Consider the following 15443-nt stretch of genomic DNA (forward strand, 5'->3'; position numbering starts at 1 on the left):
TCCGTTACCAGCGCCGGGGCCTCGGTCAGGCTAAACAGTTATAGTACTGGTGATTTCCCTCTAACTGCCATGGTTCCACTCTGTGGCAATTCCTGGGATTTGCAGTTTTAAGGAGGTACAATCTGAATCCTCAGCTCACCAAGCTATAATATCAGGATTCCATAATAAACAACTATGGCAGTTAAAATGGAATCGGCTGCTATAGTTATGAGTCATGACAGGGCCCTGAGATGCCAGCAATTGAACCCACAACCTTTGTCATCATTCGCTACTCAATTTTAAAAACTAAAGGTATCAGGAATTGACCCAGGATCCCATCATCTGCTATTTGTTCTTCTAGTTGGAAATGTCATAAATGTAATCCAGGACCTGCTACTTGATTCAGCCAGTGGTCCAAGTTTATTAGAAATAAATTACAAGGCACAGATCTTCAGATAATATTGTTCCCTACCAAAGACTTTTTTTTTAAAGGCAAAGTTATTCTCAAAGTCAGATCAAAGATATGGATCTTATCAACACGTGGGGGGGGGGAGTTGCAGTCACTCCTGTTCTAGCAATGCAAGCGTGATGTTTTTTTCACACCAGATCCAGAGTCACTCCTGTCTAGCAAGTGCGAATTAAGGTTAAAATGTGATGTTTTACACACCTGGTTGCCTTTCTGTTGCCCTTCCGAACTGAGGGGGAGCGAAGTCAGTTCTATCCATTCCAAGCAAGTCACGTGATGCGGATTAAGCAAAGGAGAGTGAGTGCACATTGTATTACCACACTGAAGGGTTCAACGATTCAAATCGGCACCCTTGCACTGCTCAGTGGGGCGCTGGATGCTGTCCCCTTCCCTACCCCCTCCTTAGCTGTCATCCTTCATCAGGGTGAAAAAGCAGTCAGGGATGATGGGAAGTGGCAGGTTGGCAGAGAGGGTGAGATGGGAGATGCAGGAGCAATTGGGGGATGATGGGTGGATGGCAGGGGGTCGCTGGGGCCAGGATTGGATGCAGGAAAAGGCAGAGGATCATGGGATAGGTTGTTGGGGTCCCTGGGGCTAGGATTGGGATGCAGGAGAAGGCAGATGATGATGGATATCTCCTGGGTCCTGGGGCCAGGATTGGGATGCAAGAGAAGGCAGGAGATGATGGGATAGGTCACTGGGGGGTTGCTGGGGCCAGGATTAGGATGCAGGAGAAGGCAGGGGATGATGGATAAGTCACTGGGGTTACTGGGGCCATGATTGGGGTGCAGGAGAAGGCAGGGGATGAGGGATAGGTTCGCTGGGTGCTAGGGCCAGGATTGGGATGCAGGAGAAGGCAGGATGATGGGATGGTGCCAGGGGGCAGAGGGGCGAGATGGGGTGAAGAGGAGGAGGGGAATGACGGAGCAGGATGCAGGGGGCCAAGGGGGGCAACTCGGATGGGTTTCCACACCAGACCAATCGAAGTGAAATCGAAGTGAGCTTGAATGCAAATTCTGTGAATTGCACTTTTTTTTCTGAATTCATCAAAATGAGGAGTCACTTTGGAATCACTGCGGAAGCACCACGGAAGGAGCTCCCATAGAAAGGAATGGGTCTGATAACACATCACATTGTGACGTGAATCCGCATCATTGGAAGTGCAGTCGTGTTGGACCTGAACTGCAAAAGCTCTAAAATCCCGTGTTATAAATCATTGATATCCACTCTTTATCTGCTGCTTGTACCACCTGTCCCCCAATTTATCTAGTTGCTGTTGTGTGTTGTTGTTGTGTGCCTTCAAATCATTCCAACTAAGGCAACCTAAGGTGAAAGCAAACTATCACAGAGTTTTCTTCTGGGCAAGATTCGTGTCAGAGGAAGTTTGCCTTTGCTTCCTCTGAGGCTGAGAGTGTGACTTGCCTAATGGGTTTCCATGACTGAACAGGAGCAAACCTTGGTCTCAGAACGTAGTCCATTCCTAAACCACTACACAACGCTGACTTTCTCAATTTATGGTATCTAGATTTGCCATAAACTGATGGGGTGCAAATTATCTTGAAGACCTGACTGTATTTGCCATGTGGAAATGGATTACTGTAGTAGAGACTCTGTGTCCTATGTTCTTCTTTTGTCATTTTTACAGCGATGCACACTAACACATATACACCTCTCTGGAAAATCTTCGGGTTGGAGTTGATTTAGTCGTTAGTCAAAGCAAATAAATGTTATAACTGAAATTGTTGCAGTTTCTTACTGCTAAGATTTATAAAAAACATTATTCGGAAACATAATGTTTTTCTGTTCTTCCCTTATTGTTGCTGATGATTAATGTTTTTAAAATTTTAAAACTGTTAAACTGCTACTGTGTCTGGTTTTTATTGTTATTTGGTGTGTGCATATGTTCTGTTTGGGAAATGGCCTTGTGTTTCGATGGTCTGTGACTGCACAAAAAATATTGTTTGTTGTTTTGTGTGTCTTCAAGTCATTTCTGACTTATGGCAACCCTAAGGCCTTATCATGGGGGTTTTCTGGGGCTGAGAAGAGATGTGACTTGTCCAAAGTCACCCGCTGGTTTCCATGGCTGAAGTGAAAAATTGAACTCTGTCTTCAGAGCTGTAGTCCCAGTGCTCAAACCACTATGCCATACTGACTCTAATATATTGTATGTTGTATTTATTGTGCTCATTCAAGCGGAAAATGTCAAGAATTGAACCCAGGACTGTTCCCTTTGCTTGCTGCTTGGTAGTGTTGTAATAGTTTTGGCATTAGATTAGGACACTGGGAAACCAGGGTTTGAATCCTGTCTTGGCTATGGATGCCCATTGTGTGATCTTGGGCAGGTCACATTCTCTCAGCCACAGAAGACGGCATGACAAAAACCCCGGAAGGAAAGGGCCGAGAAAAAGTATGTGATAGCTTCACCTTAGGGTTGCAGAAGTCAGCAATGAACTTGAAGGCTCACAACAACAACAAAGTTCTGAGTTGGAGGTGTCAGCAATTGAACCCAGGACTTTCCCTTCAGCTGCTACATGATTCTTCGGTCTCGAGATGTCAGACTGAATGCAGGACCTTTACTATTGTGTAGCCCTGCGGAGCTGCAAATATCAGGAATTGAACCCAGGCTAAACATGTGCTCGGCCAATGCATATGGTGCTCCCATTTTCTAACATTCTCTTTGCCCTTGTTCCCCCCAGCTTTCCCTCTAGTCTGGGTTCCCAGATGATTTGTTATGGCCAGAGAGAGGGAAGAGTAAGGCAAAGAAAAGTCATGGGCTGGTGAAAGGTTAAGCACACCTTCTCCATGTGCTGATTCTCTCTTTGGGACAGCAACCTCCCCCTGTTTTATAAAAAGAGACCTCAAGAGCAGACCAAAGTTCTCTGACTACAGTCCCACTTGACCCGTAAAAAATGACTTGTCCTGCACCCGCTAATTAGCCTGCTATCCTTGGGACAAGCATGGTATAGTGGTGTGAGTGTTGGAAGACTCTGGGAGACCTGGGTTCAAATCCCTGGTTTGCCAAGGAAGCCCACTGAGTGATCTTGGGCAAACCTCATTCTCCTACTCTCAGAAGGCAATTGCAATTTGCAAACCTCCTCCTCTTGCCAAGAAAACTATAACATATAGTTACCATTTGTTATATGGTTACATAACAAATGACATAAACCTTGGGAGATGGCAGAGAGTGGGGGGACATTTGGGCATAGCTCCCCAATGAGAAGTCTTATCTGAATGAAACATTTACTCAGTCCTCAAATTTCTATAATTGCAGTAGTTTAAAAATTCAGTTGAACATTCAGAAATGCAGATTAAGCGTCCAAAGTAAAGAGGCAAGCAAAGATACCAAGGAAATGTAAACACAGCAAACAGAAGACTTTTAGGTGTGAACAATTTTAAGTATCCCCCTCTCTGCAATGCTAGAAATGGAGCTGTAGGAAAATGTCATTTGAAGGAACACAAAATGTCCTCACTTTGACTTCCCCATGCCCTCTGTTGTCAGTATTTAAATAAGGTCTCATCTGCACTGCAGAAATAATCCACTTTGTCACCACTTTAACTGCCATGACTCCATGCAATGGAATTCTGGGTTTTGTAGTTTGGTGGGGCAACATATAGCTCTGACAAGGAAGGCTATATATCTCACAGAGGTACAAATTCCAAAATTACATAGCATGGGGCGGTTAAAGCGGTGTCAAACTGTATCACTTCTGCAGTGTGGTTGCAGCCTAAGATTCAAAGGGATGTCTATTCCAATTTTTCTTCAACAGGATAAATAGACGGCGTCCTTTGTTTCAGACATCAAAATTCTTGGGCCGACTCTCTGCGGTGCATTATGCGCCATTGATTTTTTCCCCTCCATATTTTTATTTTCTCGTTATTAAAAAAAGAAAACCAGAGACATGCATGGCACCAAGCTCTACATTCTGGGATAAAAGTTTTCAAAGTCGCCGTGCAGGATATCAGTATGTTGACACAGGTGAAATAGGCAGACAAAAAGGTTGCTCCATGCCATCTTTCCCTGCTTGGAGAAGGGTTTTCGGAGTGGGGATTTTGACACCTTTGGAAACATTCCTTGCTCCATTTTTAGAAAATTTCATCAGTGCCCTCCAATCTATTATCGACCGTTTGTCGGATTTTGCAAAGTCCCACTACGAAGAGTCAAGGTTCTATGTACAGTTTGGCTCTATTTTAGGGAGAGATTTCAGTCTGCAAATAAGAATTGCACTGCAGACCACAAAGAATAGAGTTGCCTCAGATGGACCAGGATAAAGGTTGCACGATTATGTAAGACAGGGCCGGGTGAGTGTCTGTGGCTGGCAGATATTCTGATCACGCTCTTTCTGTCTGCACTTCGCCCTTCGTCTTGCTACATAAATTGCCACCAACCAGGCCAGAAGGTAGAGCCGTTGAATACAGCTCACCTCATCTCTTTGCAGCCCAGTTGGGTTCCTGAAGAAACCCGCTAAGCTCAAGCCCAGAGAAGTTCTTTTCTTGCAGCCATGGAAACTTACTTCTCTGCCGTCCAGAAGATGGAGCAAACAGTGATGTTTCCCAGCCTCCTTCGAGGAGTCTCCTTCGAAGAGAGGGAGGATGCCTTTGAAGCCGATGCTGATGGTGCCAAAGACCTGTATGAATATTACGCCCAGCTGAAATCCCTCAAGCAGATGGTGGAAGGTGGCCTAGTGCCTTCGGAAAGCCACCGGCTACCTGGCACGGCCACCTGGGTGAAAGAGCAGGTGGCCAAAGAGGAACAAGATCTTGCAACACTCTTTTATTACCACGTCTCTGCCTTGCACCGCATCCTCCACCAGCTGACCAGGAGAGCCAACACCGTGACGTCCAGATACAATGAAATCATGCAACAGATTAACCAGAATGGCTTTTCTCTTCACTGGTGAACCTCAGACTGTGAACTGTACAGGTAAGTGATATCCAAGGCTGCATCTGCATCTTGAAATAATGCAATCTGGCACCACTTTAACTGCCATGGCTTGATGCTTTGGGATGCTGGGATTTGTAGATATTAAGCCTTCTCTGCCAGAGAGCTCTGGTGCCACAGCAAACTATAAATCCTAGGATTCCATAATATTGAGCCATGGTAGTTAAAATGGTGTCAAACCGGATTATTTTTGCACAGCCGACAGAGGCAAAAAAAGATATAAACCAGTGTCAGTCATAGAACAAGTCTGTTCCATGGCATGGGTCTGTGGCTTTGACCAAAGCTTGGGGGGAAAACCCCTTTTTGGACTATAATGCCCAGAATGCCATACTGATCAGGATAGCTAGAGAATTCTGGGAATTGTTGGTCAAAAGGTACAGTTTTAGGGGACATAGGCCTTGTATAATAGTGCTAGACTTTTATTTGGGGCTGCTGTTGTTGCTTTTAATGGTTTATGTTTTTGACTGATTTTAATATATATTTGATACGGTAGTTTAACTGCTTTTTAGCTGTTAGCTGTGAACTTTTAACTACGTTTGTTTTAACGATTGTAAGTAGCCTTAAGTTCCAAACTGGGGAAAAGTTGGGGAATAAATTCATAGATAAATAATAGTAATATCCTCTCCAAACGTTGGCCTTCACAAATTGTCACTCGAAAGAGTTTTCATTGGATTCCAATGCCTAGCATCCCCTGCCAGCATAGCTGCTATTTCCTATTTGGGGAATTATGGAAACTTCAATTGTTTAAAGTTTTAACTGCATAAAATGTAATAGTGTAAAGCTCATTGCTGTGTTGGCATGTCACTGGAAGTGACTTTCCAGAAATTAACATTTCGCTCATTTACCTTTAATTTATCTTTCATTTTCAGGCAAGTCTGATGTCCATCCTTGAGTGTCTATTTAAACAGCTTCCTGTGAAGAAACTGTATGACTGGACGAAAGAGACGTTATGAGCAACTGCCTTCTGAACACTTTTGTATGACAGCAACACACACACACTTACATTGAAAAGTTTGAAGGACTGACTTTCATGTTTTGTGTTATTCTATTTTATTTATACAGTACCTGTATTTAAACCTGAGGACATCCCGGTGCCTCAGGTGATACGATACTTCAGCATTCCTAATAACTGAAGGTGACAAGTAATACAGCTTTTTGTATTTCTCATTAAGTTTTTAACTGTGGTGATGATCTCAGAACACAAATAAATTGCTTATTTTTTATTAAACAATTGCTGCTGTTGTCGTTATATGCAGAGGTCTAGCTGTGCATGGTGCATTAAAGCATAAACACACACACACACACACACACACAATACTTTCATATATATATATATATATATATGTAGAGTATCTTTTATCCGGAATTCCAAAATCCAAAACTGCCCACAGGAGTCGCTGAGATAGTGACACCTTTACTTTGTGATGGTTCATGCACAAAATTATTTAAAATATTTTGCTTAAGATTATCTTCGAATATAAGGTGTACACAACATATAAATGAATTTCATGGTTAGACTAGGGTCCCTTCTCCAAGAGATCTCATTATGTACATGCAAATATTCCAACATCTGGGGGGGAAATCCAAAATCGAAGACACTTCTGGTCCCAGGCATTTTGGATAAAGGAGACTCAACCTATACTAGAAGAATTTAAGATACAGCCATGTTAGTCTGTAGTATCAGTATGTAGAGAGATCTTGTAGCACCATTGAGACTAAAGAAAGAAGTTAGCAGCATGAGCCTTCATAGACTTAAGTCTATTTCCTCAGATGCATCCCAACCAACCTCAGGGTGCGTCTATGCTGTAGAAATAATGCAGTTTGACACCAGTTTAAATGCTGTAGCTCCATCGTACAGAATCCTGAGATCTGTCATTTTACAAGGTTTTTAGTCTTCTTTGCTGAAGAGGGCTGGTACCCGACTAAACTACAAATTCCAGGATTCTGTACGATGGAGCCATGGCAGTTAAGGTGGTGTCAAACAGCATTATTTCCACAGTGTACATGCATCCATAGGTAGCAAAAGTTCTGGGGTGGGAGCAGACCTCAACCATACTCCCTGCATGAGCCTTACAGACATTCCCTCCATTTGTAGGCAAGAGCTGTGGGTGCCTCATAGCTCACACTGTCCCCAGCCCTGCTAGCCTGCTTCTCCGGGATGCAGTAGTGGACACAATCCCACCAATATTATGGAAGCACGGTGCACCCTCCATATCCATGGATTCTTTATCCACAGATTCAAGCAGCCATGGTTCGAAAAAGTTCCAAAAATATATAAATTCCAAAAAGCAAACCTTGATTTTGCCATTTTATATAGGAGATACCATTTTACTATCCATTGTATTTAATGGGACTTGAGCATCCATAGATTTTGGTATCCATAAGGGGTCCTGGAACAAAACTCCAGCAGATACCAAAGGCCCAATGTAATATTCAATGGCCATTCCAGTTTACTTCTGTATGTGAGCTGTGGTAAAAAAAGTTGCCCCATGTCTCTGAATTCATTCTGGGGTTATGATTGAACTTTAAAGGAGTTATGCAAGGTGCCACAGTTTTAGCATCTTGAGAAGCTCTTTTCAAGTTCACAGTAAAACTGTAGTAGATTCACTGCCCCTCTGATATGAGAACCACTTAGATGGGCATCATTTTTGCCTCAGGCAGCAAAATGGCTTTAGTCAAGACAACATCATCACCATCACCATCATCAATTCTGCCTTTCTCCTAATACAGGTACTCAATGCTGTGACCTTAAACTAATAGGTTGTTGTTGTTGTGTGCAGGGTGACCAGATGTCATAACTGCAAAAGAAGACAAGGCAATGTAAATTGTAGGACATTCGGGAAGAATATAGATCATTATAAAATAAAAGCTAAAAACATAAATATGGATATATGTTCCTGCTTCTTAGTTGTGCTCAAAATGGAGGACATTTTGGGATTCCTCCTGGACAGTATGTTGAAATGAAAGGTGTGTCCTGGAAAAGGAGGATGTCTGATCACCCTGTGTGGTGTGCCTTTGAGTCATTTTCAACTTATGGAAACCCAAAGGCGGCCCTATCATGGGGGTTTCTGTGCAAAATTTGTTCAGAGGTTTGACATTGCTTCCCCCTGAGGCTGAGAGTGTGTGACTTGCCTAGTGGGCTTCATGGTCAAGTGAGGAATTGAACTCAGGTCTCCTGAGTTGTAGTCCAAGACGCTATGCCACACTCTGTTTTTCTTCTATTCTAGCAAGCCTTCAGGCAAGTCTGATGTCCCTATGTATCCTCCTCACAGTCTGTAAGTTACTCTCTACCCCATTGCCTTTATCTCCAGGATTTCAAAGTCAGAGATAAGAGACACCTGATAATACTAGGCAAAGCATTCAGTAGACACATGAGCCAGTGTGGTGGAGTGCATGACATTTTGGACCTATTCCAACCTGAGAAGGTTGGGGAGGACACAATGCTGTTGGCAATAAAGAAGTAGCTGACTAGAACACACTAGCATAAGCAATCATTATCTCTTCAACCCTGTTTCTGGTCCTATGTTGGCATTTGGTGAGTCCTCTGTCAAAAAAGTCGTTTTCAAAAAAGATTTTAATTTTAATTTTGTTATAACAATGCCAAAATCCTCTGCATAAAGACTTACACTGGTTATAATACAAAGAACTATAAATGGTATTGGTCATGTATATGTGCCCTGTGTCCAGTTCAGGGCACCACAACTCAAAGATATTAGGAGAGCCAGCGTGACGTAGTGGTTTGAGTGTTGGACTATGATTCTGGAGACCAGGGTTTGAATCCCCGCTCAGCCATGAAACCCACTGGGTGATTTTGGGCAAGTCACACCACCTCAGCCTCAGAGGATGACAACGGTAGACCCCCTCTAAAGAAACTTGACCAGAAAACCCTGTGATGGGTTCGCCGTAAGTCAGAAACTTGAAGGAACACATCAACAATCACAATAATTGACAAGCTGGAGATTGTCCTGAGCAGGGCAACCAAAATGGTGAAAGGTCTGGAAACCTATGAGGGGAAGCTTAGGGAGCTGTGTATGTTTAGCCTGGGGAAAAGAAGGCTAAGAGGTGCTATGATAGCCATGTTTAAATAGCTGAAGGGATGTCATATTGAGGATGCAGCAAGCATGTTTTCTGAAGCTCCAGAGAATAGGACCCAGAGCAATGGATGAAAACTACAGGAAAAGAGATCCCACCTAAATATTAGGAAGAACTTCCAGATGGCAAGAGCTGTTCAACAGTGGAATATGCTGACTTGAAAAGTGGTGAAAGTGGTTAAAGACCTTCCCTGGAGGTTTTTAAATGGAAGCTAGATTGCCATCTGTTGGGAGGGCTTTAATTGTGTATTCATGCATGGCAGTGGGTTAGACTTGACTCAAAACACACATTAGACTATGCAAGCAACGGCTTTCTCATGTGGCTGCCAGCAAACCGTATACATTGATAGACTACCCCTAATTCCTCCATTAGGGAGCAAACTGCAGGAAATTCATATCATATCCATATTAGGTTCTTACCAGAGGATATGTCCTCAAAAGAGACCCTGGCTGTTGCTAAATTTCTTTCAGAGGCAGCCAGGATCAGAGCTCTGCAAGTACTAGTAAAAAGCCAGATGTGACTGCCTTACTTTCTGATTTAGTTTTTTAAACATTCTGTCTATACTTGTTTCATATTTTTATGTATTATGTTTCAATTTTATGTCATTATGTTTTATTTTTATGCACTATTTATTGGATCTTTGGATCATAATAAAGGATCTTGACTTGATGTATTATGTAGCTCTTATAATAGATACAGGTTGAGTCTCCTTTATTCGCCTTAGGGCCATCATAAGTCAGAAACAAATTGAAGGCACACAACAACAGACCTTCCCACATACTCAGCCGGAGGCAGTGTGGAGGTGTCATCTGGATATTCCACCTCCCATCTTCTCAGTCAGTGGTATGGATGGCCTTGCAGTCTGCCTATAAAATTCCCAGGAGGTGGGGTGACAGGGTGGTGTTGGAGGGAACCAACCCATTGGTTCAAGATGAGGATAGATGTTTTGAACTTTAAAAACCTCTTTGGTATCTCAGAAAACAGGCAGGGCAGGTGCAAGATACCAGAGACACAGAGACAAATGTTTTAAAAGGTGTCAACAAATATTCAGGTCATGCTGCACTGGGTATTCAGTAGGTTTGTGCCATCCTAAAAAAAGAAGGGTACAGAGGTCAAGATCTGCAAATAAGGGAGGTCTATTTGATCAGGCAGCTTCACCAAAACTGTGGCTGTCAGTGCCAGGTTAGCATTTCAGGAGCAACTGCTGCTGCTTTGGACATTTAAAGATGGTTCCTGTTGTTCAAGGCAGAAAAGTTAGTTGTAAGAGCAGTTTTTTGGACACCAAACACTTCACTGGATCAAAAAGTATCCACATTGTGTGGATGTGCCTGTTTGTCCACATGCACATTGCACTACAATGGTCTTTTGTAAGCAGGGTTGGGGAAAAAGTTTAAAACATCAAATCCCACAGGCTTTTGTTGTTGTTGTTTTGGTTTAAACCGATGGTCCTGTGTAAATATCCATTTATCTGAAATTATGGGGAACTGAACATAGGACATTCTACACATGAAACACATTCTGCTTAGTGTCTCTCTTCTAGAGGATATGACTGTCTAGAGAAAAGGAGGTGGATTGAAAAATCTCAGGCTGAAACTTAGCTGGTGAGACACCTGGGATTTCAACAAGCCAGAAGGATTCTTAGCACTCAAGTTTATATTTCCTCTACAGATCTTCTCAAAATGGCAAGAGGAAATAAAGGCACATCTCTTCCAGTCACCATTTTGTGAGTGACTGCAGACATTTTGAGAGTTTGTGGGGCTATTTTCACATGTTTTCATATGTTTGGGGAACTTGCTGAGTAGTTTTAGGGCAGAAATTGCAACATTTTTTTTAAAATATGGTCCATATTTGCCCACGATTAGATTAGAGAATCCAATCAATAGATGAGAGATTATGGTTCAAATCCCTACAGAGCTATAAAGTCAACTGGGAGACCTTTAACCAACCTCTCAATCCCTCCCTCTCTTCCTCCTTTTCTTGTTCAGTTTGACAAACCTCAGAGGGCTGTTGAGAATATAAGTAGGGAACAGGAACTATGTGCATCATTTTGAGCAATATGGAGGAAAATGGAAAACAAATGTAAATAATAAATAATACATCTGGCAACCAAATGCTTTTGGGAAGCACATAAATGAGGCATGAAGATAATAGCATAACCCACTATGACTCCCCAGAAACTAATTCAGTAGCAGAACACCCGGAGGATGTAGACACACTTCTTGGCTGTGCCACTTATTTGTTCTTATTTGCTATCCCACTAGCTCCAACATACAGTGACTCTTTGAAAGAAAGACCTCCAAGAGCCTCAGTCTTTAACAGCCCTGCTCAGACCTTGCAAACTCATAGCTGAGTGAATCAATCCATCCATAATGCGGTTCTCCTCTACTCCTTCCACTTTACCCAGCACTGTCTTTTCTAACAAGTCATGCCATCTCCTGATAATTTCAAATTACAACAGCCTAAATGTTCTCATTTTGGCTTCTAGGGAGAGTTCCAGCTCAGTTTGCTTTCTGACACATATCTTGGTCTTTCTGGCAGTACAAAAAGACTGCTACTGATAGGAACCATTTAACACCATGTCCTCTTGGACCTACTGGCACATCTTGTGGCAGCAAAGTCCATGAATCAATAAAAGCTGACCTGAGAAATTTGCACCCTCTCCTCCCCAACCCCAAGATAATAAAAGCAGACTGTATTTATTCATAGTTTTAATGATAAGATTGCAGCCCATATTTAGATCAGATATTCTGTCCTAAATGCTGACATACATTTTGTGCAAGTCCACACACAAGATGGAAGGAGACACACTTCACAAAGTCTTCAGCGAACTGGGTGGAAGTCCTCCAGTACTTCTGCCATGGTTTTCTTATCTATCAAAAGAAGAGGAAATGCTAATAAAAAAAGCCAGCTGGTATGAAATTTACAAAGTGTTGACCACAGTATATAATCCTGACCCCAAATCCTATGTCAGTCTTAAATTTTGCACATAACAACATGGAGTGGGACATCTTCCTCCAATGTAGTCCCTTTCAGAACTGCTGTGCTACAACTCCCCTTATCTTCGATCAGCATGGGCCATTCTGCCTGTCAGATAGAACTAGGATGTTCCATGGTTATATGGATTTACTGAAAACATGGTGACAGGCAGATTCCTCCACTCACAACATTTGCAAGGGCTAATATGCTGGTTACAGGAGGGGATCAGGTCTAGATTCAATATGCTCCAGTCTGTGTTTCTCTCCCCAGTTTGAGAACCCTAAGCATTATTCATTCTAGATGTGACTGCATATTCATGTTTTTCCTATCATCCCATGGTATTTTCATGCTCTGGAACATGCTTCAAACAAACTTCATTTATATACCGCTTCATACCGCCTAAGCAGTGTCTAAGCGGTTTACAACTGTAAGCTAATTTGCCCCCAACAATCTGGGTACTCATTTTAGCGACCTCCTTGGAAGGACGCAAGCCTGAGTCAAGCTTGAGCCCCTTTCCTGGTCTTGAACTCTTTGTCATATATTTATGCAATATTTGCCAGTATGGGCCTCTAAACCTTGATTATGATTGAACTACAAGTTTCTTGAGCTGCTTGCTGAAAGCCTTACAAGATGCAGTAAAGTTCTGGAAAATACCTGCTATGTCTGTTACAAATTAAGTATAACTCTATATTGAGAACAGTTTGATGATCCTCCTGGCTTGAGATCCTCCAGAGTCATGGAAAAAGCATTTCATTGTAAAGGTCAGTTTCTCAACAACTTCAAAATCTGAACTATGAAGCTGGTTTGCTGAGAAATTACCACAGTTGGCATGAAATCATCACTCCTCATATGAGCAGCATTATAAGCAAAAGCAACTGACAACAAGCCAGGACAATTTAATAGTTTGTTGACTAGGATGCTAGGATACCAGGGTTCAAATCACTGCTCACCCATGGCAACCCACTGGGCGACTTTGGGCAAGTCACACTTTCTAAGAATTGGAAGAGGGCCATGGTAAATCTCCTCTGAAGAAATCTTGCCAACAAAAATCCAGGTGAGGGTCACCATAAATTGAAGTCGACTTGATGGCACAGAACAAAAACAAAAAACAACTGAAGTCCTGAATGTTGAGGTGGAACCTCTTTTCCTATAGTTTGCATCTATTGTTTCGGGTCCTGATCTCTGGAGGTGCAGAAAACAAGCTTGCTCCATTCTCAATATGACACCCCTTCAAATACTTAAACAGGTCTGTCATATCACCTCTTAACCTTCTCTTCTCCAGGCTAAACATCCCCAGCTCCCTAAGTCCCTCCTCATAAGGCATGATTTCCAGATCCTTCACCATTTTAGTCGCCCTCCTCTGGACATGCTCCAGCTTCCCAACATCCTTTTTTAATTGTGGTAACGAGAACTGGACACAATATTCCAAGCGAGGCCTGACCAAAGCAGAATAGAAAGGCACTAATACTTCCCTCGATCTAGATACTGTACTATACTTCTATTGATGCAGCCTAGAATCATGTTGACTTGTTTAGCTGCCGCATCACACTGTTGACTCATGTTCAACTTGTGGTATACTTGGACTCCTAGGTCCCTTTCACATGTAGTCTTGTGGGAAGCTCACAACCAGGGCATGAGCTGGTAGTCCTGACTGGTTAATCTCCCCATGGAGGCAAGTCTGCTTAAAACCATTTCACATAATAAAGTACCTATTTCCTTAAAGTCTTCAGGGTGGTGCCTTATGTACTCAAACAACTCTCTGTCCCTCCTTGCGTAGACGTAACTGGACCGTCTAACAAGGTAGTGGCCAAGGTAAAAGCCCACAGAAGCCCACAGGAGTTGCCGATGGACACCTGGAATACAACAAATAAAGAGTGAGAAATAGCTAGTAGACATCTGAACACAGCATTTCAAGTGTTCCGTCCCATTTATTTATGTAGCTGACCTGAGTCCCACTATTGGGAGAAATGTGGAGTATAAGCAAATAACAATAATACTTCACCTATCACTAGCACCTGAGCCTCAGCAATACAGTTGTCCCTCCATATTCACTAGGGTTAGGGGAACAAGGCCCCCATGAATATGGAAAAACCGCAAATAACAAAAACACTGTTTTTACCTGAGAGGACACCTCTCTAGGAATCTCTAGGTCCTCCAATGCAACTCTGTGGTCACTGTCCAACATACACTGACCATAGAATAGCACTGGAGTAGCTACAAATGGTCTTTCAGTGCAATTTTTAGTTAAAGTTGACTACGGAGTTGCACTGGAGGATCTAGACAGTCCTAAAGAGAACGTATTAATGAAACCCGTGAATAATCAAAGCTGAAAATATGGAGGGATGATTGTATAATGAATGTTTCATAATACGAAGCTCTAGATTCATTTGCAATTGTCCCATTTGACCAGCCCTGAATGAAATGTTCTTCTGTTTCCCTCCCTTCTCTCCTTAGGTGCATCTATACTGCACAAATAATGCAGTTTGACACCACTTTAAGTGCTGTTGCTCCAGCCTATGGAATCCTGGGATTTGTAGTTAGCCTTCTCTGCCAAGAAAGCTGGTGTTTCATAAACCTACAAATCCCAGGAGTTTGTAGGGTGGAGCCAGTGGAGTCAAAACGGTGTCAAATTGCATTATTTCAACAGTGCAAACGCATCCCTTATATTCACATTCCTCCCTGGCCCCATATTTGTAAAATTCCTTCATCCAGAATGGGGAACTTTTATCCAGTCTAATAATAAAGTTGCTATGAGGATTTGCAGAGAAGTAATAAATTATGTCAGACAGAGAGGTATAGTAGCAGGACTACAACTCTGGGCAAAGGGTACAAACCCTGGCTTGGCCACGTAAACCCATTGGGTGACCTTGGGTAAGTCACACTTTCTCAGCCTCTGGGGAAGGCAAAGCTGAGCCCCTCTGAAGAGTCTTGCCAAGAAAACCCCCTGCTTGGGTCGCCATAAGTTGTCAACAACAAGAGTGTGGTGTAGTG

At 42.7% G+C, this 15443-nt stretch overlaps 2 protein-coding genes across 2 annotated transcripts in view; one reads left to right on the forward strand and one right to left on the reverse strand.

Moving 5' to 3' along the window:
* The first annotated feature begins 4589 nt into the window (after positions 1–4589).
* On the forward strand, positions 4590–6615 carry LOC121926303 (mid1-interacting protein 1-B-like). The gene is made up of 2 exons (XM_042459161.1): positions 4590–5366; positions 6254–6615. The coding sequence occupies exon 1, from the start codon at positions 4945–4947 to the stop codon at positions 5341–5343; it is 399 nt and encodes a 132-aa protein (XP_042315095.1). The 5' UTR covers positions 4590–4944; the 3' UTR covers positions 5344–5366; positions 6254–6615.
* Positions 6616–12171: 5556 nt separating this feature from the next.
* The window catches only part of NDUFC2 (NADH:ubiquinone oxidoreductase subunit C2), a 4534-nt gene continuing 1262 nt past the window's right edge, over positions 12172–15443 (reverse strand). The window contains exons 2-3 of the mRNA XM_042461073.1: positions 14162–14305; positions 12172–12346 (exon numbers count right to left, since the gene is read on the reverse strand). Of these exons, the coding sequence (XP_042317007.1) occupies positions 12297–12346; positions 14162–14305 (194 nt within the window). The 3' untranslated portion in view covers positions 12172–12296. The remainder of the gene's footprint in view (positions 12347–14161; positions 14306–15443) is intronic.

The sequence above is a fragment of the Sceloporus undulatus genome, chromosome 3 (assembly GCF_019175285.1).
Source record: "Sceloporus undulatus isolate JIND9_A2432 ecotype Alabama chromosome 3, SceUnd_v1.1, whole genome shotgun sequence".
NCBI classification, from domain to species: Eukaryota; Metazoa; Chordata; class Lepidosauria; order Squamata; family Phrynosomatidae; genus Sceloporus; species Sceloporus undulatus.

Excerpts from the sequence above, each read along its gene's own strand:
- LOC121926303 (XM_042459161.1), top strand. The coding sequence starts at position 4,945 with ATGGAAACTTACTTCTCTGCCGTCCAGAAGATGGAGCAAACAGTGATG.